Source organism: Ochotona princeps, chromosome 24 (assembly GCF_030435755.1).
Source record: "Ochotona princeps isolate mOchPri1 chromosome 24, mOchPri1.hap1, whole genome shotgun sequence".
Lineage (NCBI taxonomy): Eukaryota > Metazoa > Chordata > Mammalia > Lagomorpha > Ochotonidae > Ochotona > Ochotona princeps.
In genome coordinates, this window is record NC_080855.1 from 25,587,977 (window position 1) to 25,600,287 (window position 12,311).

Sequence of the window (12,311 nt, forward strand, 5' to 3'; positions counted from 1 at the left end):
GCCCAGTCTCCAGCAGAATTCACTTTATTCACAAAGTCCTGGACGGAGCTGTACATATTTACAGGGGTTCTGAGGCGCTGGGCCCGCGGCAGGGCACAGGCAGCTCACTTCTTGGAGAGTTTGACTTGTTTGTGTTTGGGTGGCGCCCACTTGAGGCAGACTGAGTCCACTGTGGGGGGAGGGGAAAGAAGGGGCATGAGAGGGTGGGACCAAGCCTGCACCCACCCAGCTCTCTGGACCCAGGCCAGGTTTCACCTGCTCTGGGCCAGAATAAAAGGGCAGACTTTGTCCTGGGGAGGGGGCAGGGAAGCTCAGGAATGGAGCAGCCTGCCCTAGAGGCTTGGGCCCTGGGCCCTGGGCCCTGGGAGCTAGTCTGACTGGTTTGGGATCATGTGACAGCAGAAAGGAGATCTTGGCTCCCAACAGTACAGTCTTTACGCCTACCCCTTCCCCGCCCCACGTACATTCACGCACACACAGGGCAGCCCCCACCCACCTGTGATGGGAGGTTTCTTATACTGGGCACTTTTGAGGTGTTCCTCCACCAGCTTGGGTGTGACACAGATCACGTGCTGGCCCTTCCAGTACTTGACCATATTGAGGGACTGCAGGGTACTGATGATGTCGTTCTGGGTGATACTGGTCATCTGGCTAGTAAGGAATTAGAGCAGACACTGGGATGAGTCCTGGAGTGGGGACTGACTGGGGGAGGTAAGGGGATAGTGGGAGTCTGGCTAGACCAGCTAAAGGAGACTGAAAGACAGGATCCCAGCCTATCTTAAGAGCACCAGGGGTAGCTGGCTGAGGCTAGGGCCTGGGCCTGCACCTGAGGTCCTTGATGGACAATGTGCCCCGGAAGTCACGCAGAATCTCCAGCAAGACCCATGACCAGTAGCTGCGGTAGCTGAGTTTGCCCAGGTCAGAGAGCGGCTTCTCTGGGGAGCCCACGGTGCTTTCCAGCTTAGAGAGCTCGTAACCTGGTGGTGGTGGCGCAGAGAAGGTGAGGCTCCAGCCCAGCCCTGGCGGCTACCCCCTCCCCGCAAGAGGCACAGGCCGGGGACCACTCACTGAACGCAATAAGGAACTTCCCATAGCCGCGGCGCTGGTAAGGCGGCAGGGTCAGGATGCAGGCCACGTTGTTTCCATCTGGAGACTCCTTCTCCTGTGGCAGTCGGTCAGGAGGCTCAGCCCCTGCTCCAGCTGGCCCCTCCCCCGCCTCCCCTCGCCCAGTGTTCTGCACCAGCACCTTAGAGAAGTAGCCGACAATGTGGGCCCCTTGCCTGTCCACCTCGGTGAGGATGTAGAAGACGAAGGGCTCCACATCAAAGTACAGTGTCTTGTGGTCCAGGAAAAGCTTGGCCAACAGGCACAGGTTCTGACAGTAAATCTGTGGAGAGGGGCAGAGACCACCTAGGCCCATGGTGCAAGCATGGCTCCCCTGCCCAGTTGAGCCCAGAGGCCACCTGCTCTGCGAGGGCCAGGCTGGGTGATCAGGAAGCTGGGGCCTGCCCAAGGATCAGTCGTGAGCTCTGTCCTGTTCGGTGCTGCATCCTCAGCACTTCGTGCCAAGCTTAGCTTACAGCCAGGTGCCTGGGAAACATTGGCCAAGTCGCCTGTCTCCCTCAGTAGCCCCGAGCTCTGTCTGCCAGCTTGGCCCTGCTCCCTCTGGCCCTTGCCGGGCTTCCTGCCACAGCCTCGGCCTGGAGCCTGGCCTCCCAGCCCACCTTCAACACCCACTCTGGGAGGCTGGTGCTGCCAGTCCCACAGGACTCAGGATGGAAAGGAAGCTCGGAGAGGGGACACACTTGCTTGAGGGCTTCACGCTAGGAAGGGGCAGACCTGGGCAAGACCCTCCCAGCCCTTTCCCCACTCCACCAGCTCCTGTTCAGGAAGGTAGGGCAGAGGGCAGGATCCAGGCACTGAGCGGGTGCTGCCCTGCCCAAGCTCAGTAGGGCACCTGCTCTGACCAATAATGACCAAGGCCCACATGCTTGGGCACCTGCCAGACACTAGGCAGTGCACTCAATAACTGATGAGGGTGGTTGCATTTATTCTACCACCAGCCTGGTCGGGTGAACATTCTGACTACTGTTTTATGCGTGAAGAAACAGGAGCAAAGAACAAGGGAGCTGTTCGGGGCCGCGGGAGCAACGGGGCGAGCTGAAGCCAGGAGTCACTGCCAAGCTTGCCCTCTTCTTCTTCTTCTTCTTTTTTTTTTTTTTTTTTTTATCATTTTTTATTTGAAAGTCAGAGTTAGAGAGAGAGGAAGACATACATACAGAGTGGTGGGGGAAGAAAGAGAGAAAGAGAGCTCTTCCATCCAATAGTTCCCCAAGTGGCCATGACAGCCAGGGCTATACCAGGCTGAAGTCAGGAGCCAGGAGCTTCGTCTACACCTCCCACATGGGTGGCAGGGCCCCAAATACTCGGGCCATTTTCTACTGTTTTTCTCAGGCCATTAGCAGGGAACAAGATGGGAAGTGGAGCAGCAGGTCACAAACTGGCTCCCACATGAGATGTCCATGTCACAGGTGGTGGCTTCCCCCTGCTGTACCACGACCCTGTCTGACCGCTGCCCTCTTGCCTCTACTGCCCTTCCACAGGAACCGGGCACTTGGCTGAGATCCTGTCAGACTGACCAGCATGAAGGCCAAGCTCTCAACAATAGCAAAGCAGGCCCCAGGGGCCCATCTTGGCCCAGGAAGTCATTCTGCCAGGAACAGGAACTGGCTCAGCTGCCTGCTGACCACAGTCTGGCAGAAAATCTCACACAGAGCAGATCTCTCCCAGGCAAAAGAAAACAATCCTTCCAGTGTGCAGAGAACCAGAAACAGTACTTCTGGGTGCACCTCAGGCTAATCAGTCTCTATTCAGTCCCTGGGCTGAGGGAATCCTGGCCCACAGGCTGGGCCTGTGTCCCCACCCCAGGCCTCGGGACAGGTTTGTGACACCCAGAAGATGCACCCGCGGGCTGCCTCTTCCCGTTGGTGACATGAGGGCCATCCCTCCTTGCCCCCTGCCCCCCGCGCCACAGTCCCTCGGCTAGCGGCTCACCTTGTGGTCTTTGCCATCCACTTCATACACGGAGATGTTGCTCTTGCGATAGATCTCCTTCCCTGGGGGCTGCCGCCACTGGCACTGGCCCTGGTCAGGGGAGGAGCAGGGTGCACAGGCTCGATGGGGTCCCTGGGACGTGATCCCCATCAGTCCGCTGTGCAACACACAGCAAGTCTCCCCACTTGCCATCTGTAGACCCCAAGGTCAACATGCTGCCCCTAACAGCCTCAGCGCACCAAGGCCACTTTGCCCTACAGGCACAGGGGCTGAGGGACTCCTGCAAACAACACCTGGCTAGACGGCTTCAGGTCTGTGTGGGCCTGCCTCCAGGGCACCAGGAGCCAGCTTCCGGCTTTACCAAACCACTCATGCTCACCTCTGCTGCACAGATCCCTGTGCTGGCGAACAGAGTGCTCGGCTCCTGGTGGTCTCCATGCCCTCACCCTTCCCGCTCCTCCACATCTTTGGTCCCACTGCTTTGGGGGCTCTTTCTTACCAGGAGTCTGGCCCTGGGAAACACGTGGTACAGCACAGGGCACAGAACGGGACAGGTTACAGCTCCCATTCTAAACAAGTCGAAACTGAATCCACAGTGAACTTGGCCTAGGTCCTCCCACCACAAAGGCATGCAGTTGAAGTCCCTAGACCTCTAGGCAGCCCCTCCTTGCACCCGACTCCTCTAGACGCTCAGCCCCAAGGCCAGCCTCGCTCACCAGGTGGAAGCGGTAGCTCTTCTCATACTTCATGTACTTGAGGCAGTACTCGCAGAGCCACAGCTTTGGCTGTTTCCCATAGTCTTCCGGAAACGGCGAGAAGTACCAGGCATCAATTTCGTAGTTTCCAATATGGATCTTGTCCACGTACTTCACCTTGGTGATCTGCAGGAGTGGCAGCAGTGGGTGGGTGATGTGTCAGTACCCTCTGCCTGAGGCAGGGAGTGCCCAGGCAAACCCTTGCCTCCACTTACCGCCTCGTGCTCCTTCTCCAAGGCCGCTGTGGTGGGGTCCATCTCTGCGTATGTCTGGGGAAGGGAGAGAAGCATGCAGAGGTGAACAGAAGGCAGGCAGCCCACCATGCCACCCTGCATACCCAGTCACCACACCCACAGCTCACAAGCCAGCTGCCCAGACAGCCCTGTGGCCCACCTCCGGCTCTTGCCAGCTGAACAAGGCTTGGATCAGAAGTCTGGGTTAGGAAGAGCTTCAACTGCACACTGGGGCAATCCAGTGCTGCCAGTGGCGAGATGATAGGATGGGTCTCATTTCCCAGACTCAACACGACTGCGGTGCCCACTCTTGGCTGGGCACCAGGTGCTGCCTGTCCAAGGACCGCTTCCACAGGTCCTTTCCACAGGGATTCCCGCAAAGACCCTGTCATTGTCACAAACCGTTCCTCCTGGCCATGTCTCTGTGGGCCCAACTGCCCACAACCAGCCACCAGGCCTGCTCTTCGGACTCCTCCTTCTCAGTCTGGCATTCAATCAGTGGCCAATGTCTCACATGCTGGATGGCAGCTCACCTTCCTGACATTCCTGCAATCATGCCCTGGAATTCTCTAACTGGTCTCTCTCAGCATGCCAGGTCTGGACAACTGACTCGGCCTTAAGAGTGCCTGCCTCCAGGGCCAAGCCCTCGAATCCGGGCTGTGATCAACACCCCTTCTTCTGGCCCTCGTGTTTTTGCACATGGCTCCTTCACACTGACCATGCCCTTTCCTTATGGCCGCCAGACAACGCTTCCTCAAACTGGAACAGGGCATGAGTCAAGCGGGTCCCATGACGGAGCAGACTCCGTGAGTGATAGTGTGTAATCATTTTTATGGTGCTGGTTCCAGTTCTTCCAAGTCCAGCACTGACCCCACCCCCTCCAGGAAGCCTGCTTGGATTTTTGTTCACCAGAAAACACTGTCCTTCCCCAAGTCAGGAGGAACGTGGTTATCAGTAGTTTCCTGGGAAAGCAGGGACCAAGTCAGATGACATAGCACATCCTGTTCTTAAGCCAGACTTCGTAGAAGGTACCATATACAGTCTGGCAATGGAAGCCTATGTCCTATACCAGAAACCTACCCAGAACCCCACCCTCAGAGAAGGCACTCTGCCTATATACATGGGCTCAAAAGTCCCCTCCACCCCTTTTTAATAAAGATTCTATTTGAAAGGCAGTTACACAGAGAGAACTTCTATCTGCTGGTCCACTCCCTAGATGGCTGCAACAGCTGAAAGGCTGGAACATTTTTACTTTGATTTTACAGAAAGTAAACAAGCAGGGAGAGATGTGGCCACTGCCCTTGGCCACCAGCCAGCTCCACTGACTTCAAAGTGTCAAGTACTGATAAACACTGCCGCATTTAGTTCTCAAAACAAGCTTGATGAAGTGGGAACCGTGGCACCAAGACAGGAGGCCACTTGTCCAGGGGCACAGGACACAGCACGGTGGACATGGACCCTTGGTCTGTCCAACTCAGAGTCTGAATGCTGCCAAGATGCCTCTTTAGGACATATTTCCCAGGTGTGACAAAACCCTCTTCTACCAAGGCAATAAAAGGACTACAAAACCACTCCTTTACTCAACATAACGATTTATTATTCAGTTAAACACTGATCAGGCGTCAAAGAACATGGCTGACCATTAACTTGCTTGTTATGACCCCTTCTCATCTGGCTTGGCAACTGGCAGCTTCCAGGGCCACCTCTGCTGAGCGCCAACTAGTGGGGGAATTAATGGTCTTTGACCTGATCACTTCTGTCCAAGAGAGGAGTCCAGGACATGGGAACATGTATTGTTGAAACTCACTACAATGTAGAAACTTCCAGGCACACTTGACACACTGTAGGTGCTCAAGAGCCACAGGGAGCCAGTGCCTCCCCAGCGAGCAAGACAGGTGGCATCAAGAAGCAGTGGGGCTCACGTTGTCCATCCACATGCATGGGCTTCTACCTGAGAGAAAAGCTTTGCCCAGCAGTACTTAGGTCCACTCAGTGCCGGGACCCCTGGAAGCTTCTCTCTTCCCATTTCTTCCCCAGAAGGCAAATTATGCGTCCTCCCAAGGAGTTTGTTTTGCTATGGACTGAAAGGCCACGTGCCATGGCTTGGAACCTATCAGCACCAAGCACAGAACGGGCACTTGGTGAAACCAAGGAGCACAAGTGCACTGAGGGCTTGGTGAACCCATCAGACGTGCATGAACCGAAGAGACTGAGGGCTCAGGCAAGCACTGTGGCTCAGTGGATGAGGCTGCTGCTTGGTGTGCTAACCTCCCATCTCACAGTGCCTGGTTCCTTGCTATCCTGTGACTTCCAGAGGGGCTGGAGGAGTGTGTGACAGCCCAGTGGAGCATGGGTTCCCAGCTATTATCTGTCTAGCCCTGGCTGCTATAGACATTTAGGGATTGAATTGGTGACTCTGTCAAATGACAATGCCTTTCAAATAAATAAATCTTTAAAAAGATTCTTAGTTGAAAGAGTGACGTCCCAGGACTCGTGTAGCTTGCTAGCTTGCCGAGAACCAAACTTTGTCAATAATTTCTGACTTTCATTGTTAAGAATATCAAGTTGGGGCCCAGCACAACAGCCTAGTAGCTAAAGTCCTCGCCTTGCATGTGCAGGGATCCTATATGGGTGCCAGTTCGTGTCCCGATCGCCCCGCTTCCCATCCAGCTCCCTGCTTGTGGCCTGGGAAAGCAGTCGAGAACAGCCCAAAGCCTTGGGACAGTGCACCTGTGTGGGAAATTCGAAGGAAGCTCCTAACTCCTGGCTTCAAATCAGCTCAGCTCCAGCCGTTGCGGCCACTTGGAGTGAATCAGTAGACGGAAGACCTTCTTTTCTGTCTCTCTTCCTCTTTGTATATCTGACTTCCCAATAAACAAATAAATACATCTTAAAAAAAAACAAAAAACAATGTCAAGTTGGCAGATCAGTCTCCCAGCTGGGTTCGCAAAGACATCTAAATCTCTCCTGTCGACTAGGGAGAGCAACTGTAAAACATCACTGAGACCCTGCACTCAAATAGTCAGGCTAACCCTCTTGCTCACAGACCAGTGAGCATCTGGCATGGTTATTCTAGCTTCATGCCATCATGCTACTGGCTGTGAAATCCTGGGCCTGCTTCCTCACCACAGTGAGCAGCCATGACCCTGCGCCACTGAACTGTGAGGAAGTATCCACACATCTAGGCCTCCGCCTGGCTAGGCAGTACCAACTGTTCAATGTCATTCACTCTTTTCCTTTCCTTTCAACTCCAAATCATTTCTGTCTGCTGCGGCACAGCCACTAGAGAACAGAGACGGAAGCACTGGGTGGCAGGGCTCCTGTCCTAGCACTGCAGCTCCTTGCTGTGTGACTTTATAGACAGGCCCTTTTTAAGCCTCTCCAAGGGAGGGAAAGCATCTGGTGCACCCTGAGAACCTCAGAGATGGATCATTCTGAGGCCAGCCTGACAGCTCAAGTGGTGCTGATACAGGTTAGCTCCTGTCCTAGCTGCTCCACTTCCCATGCAGCTCACTGCTTATGGCCTGGGAAAGCAGTGGAGGACGGCCCAAGTCCTTGGAACCTAGCACCTACATGCAAGATCTGGAAGAAGCTCCTGGTTTCTGATTGGCTCAGCTCCGGCCATTGCGGCCATTCAGGGGAGTAAACCAACCGATGAAAAGATCTGTTTCCTTGTCCTTTCTGAAAATCTGTCTTTCCAATAAAAAATAAAAGGTGGGACATTCTCTGGGCTGGAGGGATGGTGCTGCAAGCTAACCCTCCACCTGCGATGCAAGCATTCTGACTGCTCCACTTCTGATCCAACTCCTTGCCGATGGTCTAGGAAGCCAATGACAGACGGCTCAAGCCCTTGGGCCCCCGCCCTCATGTGGGAGATCTGTAGGATGTTCCTGGCTTCTGGCTTCAGTCTAGCTCAGCTCTTGTGGTTGCAGACATTTATGGAGTGAACCAGCATATATGGTCTCTCTCTAACTTGACTTTCAAGTAAAACATCTTGGAAAAAAAAGGGAGAGCGAGTGAGCAAGATGGGACCTCTCTGCAACCTTCAAAGGTACAAAATAAAACAAACATTTAGTAAACAAGATGTGGGAGGCTGGTCCCCAGGCCTGGGGAGACGCGGACCTTCTGCACATGGTTGATCTCGTCGTGCTTGCGCTTCTGGTTGCGTGTGATCTTGCGCTCCGGCTGCTCGGCCAGCTCGCTCAGGTACTTCTCCGAGTTCTTCTGCACGGCATCCTTCACCGTCTTGGTCAGTGCCAGTCGGTTCTTGTCTACCCACTCATCCAGTCGCCGGTTAACTGCGAGGATGTGCCATGAGGGGGCCGCAGCCGAGCCAGTCCCCGCCAATCCCCAGCCCCATCAGAATGCCCCAAGTCACTCACAGCCCACATAATGCACATAGAATTCCTCTCGGCCCTCCTGGTCGTTTACTCGAGACTGGATCACTTCAGCCGAATCTGTGGTGGGCAGAGGACGGGCTCATCAGGTGGGAGACAGCAGGACCAGGGAGTCTCCAGGCTCTGGGGACCACCCAGCTGCACCTGCCATCCCATCCCCCACCACAACTCAGGGAGGTGGGCCGGCTGGGCCATTACACCTATCCACCATGTGAGGAAAAACCCGAGGCTTCTTTAGGGTCCCTGGTGGGGCAAGTGCTGGACCCATATTCAGTTGTGACCCCAGTTCATGGTTCACTTCCTGGTATACGTGCAGCTGCTCATCTGTTCTGGATCAAGTTTCTGCCTAATGCTAGCCACTTCCTAGCTGTGAAGTAACAGGGAAGTCATTTCAACTCTGAGGCTCAGATCCTCGGGCCGGAACACGAGAGGACAGCGCCAACCTGGGGGTGGGGGGCACACCTCTGACTCCCAGCACAGTGCCTGACAACTCACAGATCACTTAGTGAGTGAGGCATCCACCATGGGTCAGGCCCTACACTTAGGTACAGATGGCACAGCAATGACACGCAAGAGGCCCTGCCCTCCCGAAGTGCGCAGCCTGACAAGGGAAAGGACACAGACGGGAAATGACAACAGTGATGTTATGATGTTATGTTACTGCTGAGGCAGAGGTATGCAAACAATGTCGCAGGCACGTGCACAGGGAACAGCTCATTCTGCCTGCAGGGGTCCAGCAGAGCCTGGCTTCAAGGATGAGTGCAGACGGTCAGGTGAGTGAGGAGGAAGGAAGAGAGGGCATCCAAGCAGAAGTCCTCACAGGCCCGCAAGCATCCTCAGAGGAGAGAGGCGCTGCTGGTGGAGGTGGTGTGGAGCCCCAACGGCACAAAAACGAACGCCATGCCGAGGGCCTTGAGGTTTGTTTGGAAGATGAGGGGAGGCGGTGTGATGTGAGTGACTGAGTGAAGGGGTCTTCCCTGCTGGCGGCCTGTGTGTATGGGGGGGGCACTGTGAGGCTCAGCCCACAACACCCAGAGCGAGCATGCTACCCACCTTTCCCCTACAAACTACACCAGTAAGGAACATGGCTACTAAACAAAGACCAGGAAATGCAGCTTATGACAGTGTACAAAGCAGACTTTCCAAACCACCCAGCCGGCGGGGTCTGAGAATCATCTGCTGAGGCGGACAGGCTCCCACTGCCGCGCTGACTCCTCAGTGGCTGCTTCTCTGGCATACTCAAGTTCCATCTTCGCCAAGCCCGGCGCTCGCCCCTCCGCCCCCCCACGAGAACCAGTCCCCTGGCTCTGATCACCAACATCCCCAGCCTGCCCGGCTCTGGTCGCCCAGTCCCCGCCTCCTTGGCCTCAGGGCTCCACCGGGACCCGACCTCCCGACAGCCCGCCGCTCTCAGTTCCCGCCTCCCGGACCCACCCCCGGCCTGACCACGCCCCTCACCAGGACCCGCCCCGCTCTGACCCCGCCCCTCGCCGCAGTCCCCGCCCCCCGGCCCGGACCCCGCCCTCACGCCAGGTGCTATCCGGTCGCCGGCACAGGTACGTTTCTCCGATTTCCACCGTGACTTCGGGCTCGCCGCGCGCCGGGGTCGGTGGGGAGACGCGGCCTGGGGACGGGGCGGTGCCCTCGACCGCCGCGTTCTCCCCGGGCCCGGGCTCGCTCTCCGCGGTGATCCCCGAAGTCGCTGCTGCAACCGCCGCTGCTGCTCCCTGGGCCGCCATCGCGGTGGAGGAAATGACGCCAGAGTCAGGCGCCGCGTCGCAGCTTCCCTCCGAGACAACAGTGCGTGAGGGGCGGGGCGTCAGGTTGAGGGCGGGGTCTCTGATGTGGCGGGAGATTATTGGCTGGCGCGGCTGTCATTATCGGCGCGGCCATCCTTACCCCGTTGCTTGCCCGAAGTTGCAGAGTATCTGGCGGCGCGCTGGACGCTTCGCTGAGGCGGTGGCTCGGCCCAGCCTCTTTTAAAGGCCCCGGTGCCTGCGGAGCGAGGCCGGGGTGTGCCAATTACCGCTCCCTACGTGAAGGTGCGCCACATCTCCTTTTTTTTTAAGGTGGAGATCGCGGCGGCCTGCAACAGATGTGTCCAGGGGTGCCCCGAAGAAAGGAGGCGGTGCCCCCAAAGCCAGTAGAGCAGAAGCCGGCCGAGGATAGTGTGTGAGGACACCCGGGTCCCGACCCTACGCCCCGAGATCAGGCGTCCAGGCGTGTGGATTGCCAGTGAAGGTTAACAACGAGATGCAAGTACGTGCAGGAGGTTAAACCAGGGGCCACGGAATGTCAAGGCGGAAGCTGTTGGCGACGTGCGGGTGTGTGCCTGTTGCACAGCCGAGCGCTGTCGGCAGCCAATAAATACTCCCCTTTGGCTATTTTCTGGATCGTCTTTGATTTATCACGTACTTACTGGATTTATAAATAATTCTGAGAGGCGTGGAACTCTCGGGGCCCGACGGTAACAAATCAAGAACTATCTTGGGTTCCCCCCTTGCGTGGGCGGAGGTGGGAATCGCCGTTAACTTGGCTCCTGGGAAATGAAGGAATGGTGGGGTGTGTGTGTGTGTGAGATTGCGATTGCTGTGTGCCTGTGCCGTTACAAGCAACCTCACAAAAACCAGGCAAGAAAGCCATTAAGATTCTGTTCTTTCCTCTCCGTCCAGTCCCTGTAGCTTGATTCTTACTGCACCTGCCCCAGGGTCAGGCGCCTCTTTTCATTCGTTGTCACCATGCCGACTCTTCCCCTGCGTTAGGGGTTAGCCCAGGTCACTAATCTCCAATCAGGGTCTCTGCTGCTGCCCCACCGCGTGCTGCCTTGTACAGCACAGATCTGATGGTTGCTCCTGCACTGCGTGTGGCTCGCAGTTCCTTGGGAGCTTTTTTTTTTTTTATTTGGTGCCTAGCTCACCTTGAGGTGCCTTCAGAAGCCAGCCGGAGGCTCTCCTTTGGTCAAGCTAACAGCTGTTCAGAGAATTTTGAACCTGGCAGCTAGAGTCCACATCCCTCCCCGTCACCCTCCCACACACTGAATGAATGACTTTTCCATAGGGGGTCAGTGCCTTCCTCGAGTTAGTCTCTCGCCTCCAACCTTGAGGCCTCCTCCCCTGGCTCTGGATTTCCTCAGTTTGGCTTCTTTCCTTCCTTTGCTGTTCACTCCCTTCTGGGAGCATTGTTAACAAAAATGACTGGGACACAAAACTACTTCTCGGGGTTGGTGTCTAGGGAATCCAGCCAGAAACATTCCTTCCTAGGCTCAGACCCATCCACAGGCCCCTGCTGCACCCCCAGAAGGAGGCTGTGTCCACCCCCCCAGCCTCAGCTCTGCCCACCGTGGCCAGCACCAGCCCCACCCTGCCGGGCAGCATGACTTGCCACCATCTGCTATGTGAGTCCTCCCGTCTGTGTCCCCTCCAGCCGGGACCTCCATGACCCCACGAGGTGGGAGAAGTTGGCACAGCTCCTGGTGGGACTCCTCCTCTCCCCTCCCTAGCTGCACCAGGTTGGTCTTCAGGTCTTTGCTGAGGGGAGTGTCAGCTGGGGTTCTGCTTTTCACAGGAAGTTCTGCTTCAAGCCTGACCCTGAGCCTACCTGCTGTCTGCTGCCCCTTCCTTTGGCTCACTTTCTTGGCCGGCCACCTGCCTTGGTGGTGAGCACCACTCCCCACTGGCACCTGCCAGCACACACCCTTCCTTTGCCCTCCCTGGCAGCCGGAGCAGGTGGGTGGTATTTTTACCCTTCCTCAGGCCCAGGCATCAGGTGGCTCAGGAGGCTGCCCAGTCTGGTGACCTTCAACTCTTAAATCCTGTGACCATCGGGAAGGGAAATCAGAACTCGGCATCTCCTTCTGGCCGCTTCTGTTGTCC

At 56.3% G+C, this 12,311-nt stretch overlaps 1 protein-coding gene across 4 annotated transcripts; it reads right to left on the bottom strand.

The window, feature by feature from the left end:
- Positions 1-8: 8 nt before the first annotated feature.
- Positions 9-10,240, bottom strand: KAT8 (lysine acetyltransferase 8). 4 transcript variants are annotated; one of them, XM_004586906.3, is made up of 11 exons: positions 9,968-10,240; positions 8,425-8,499; positions 8,165-8,340; positions 4,025-4,078; positions 3,771-3,935; positions 3,055-3,144; positions 1,247-1,387; positions 1,069-1,162; positions 827-977; positions 497-651; positions 9-169 (listed from the first exon to the last, which is right to left on the bottom strand). In XM_004586906.3, exons 1-11 carry the CDS (start codon positions 10,176-10,178, stop codon positions 105-107), a joined length of 1,377 nt encoding a protein of 458 aa, XP_004586963.1. In that variant the 5' UTR covers positions 10,179-10,240; the 3' UTR covers positions 9-104. The 4 variants fall into 4 exon arrangements, with proteins under 4 accessions (XP_004586963.1, XP_058536517.1, XP_058536518.1 ...); XM_058680534.1 differs by lacking the exon at positions 9,968-10,240 and adding an exon at positions 8,648-9,188; XM_058680535.1 differs by lacking the exons at positions 8,165-8,340; positions 8,425-8,499 and having other exon boundaries at positions 9,968-10,068.
- Between the last annotated feature and the right edge of the window lie 2,071 nt (positions 10,241-12,311).

Coding starts and splice junctions, on each gene's coding strand:
- KAT8 (XM_004586906.3), bottom strand. CDS start 10,178: ATGGCGGCCCAGGGAGCAGCAGCGGCGGTTGCAGCAGCGACTTCGGGG. Junction 8,500..9,967: donor GCGACCGGATAGCACCTGGC/GTGAGGGCGGGG, acceptor TGCCCACCACAG/ATTCGGCTGAAGTGATCCAG. Junction 4,079..8,164: donor AGATCAACCATGTGCAGAAG/GTCCGCGTCTCC, acceptor TCCCTTCCCCAG/ACATACGCAGAGATGGACCC.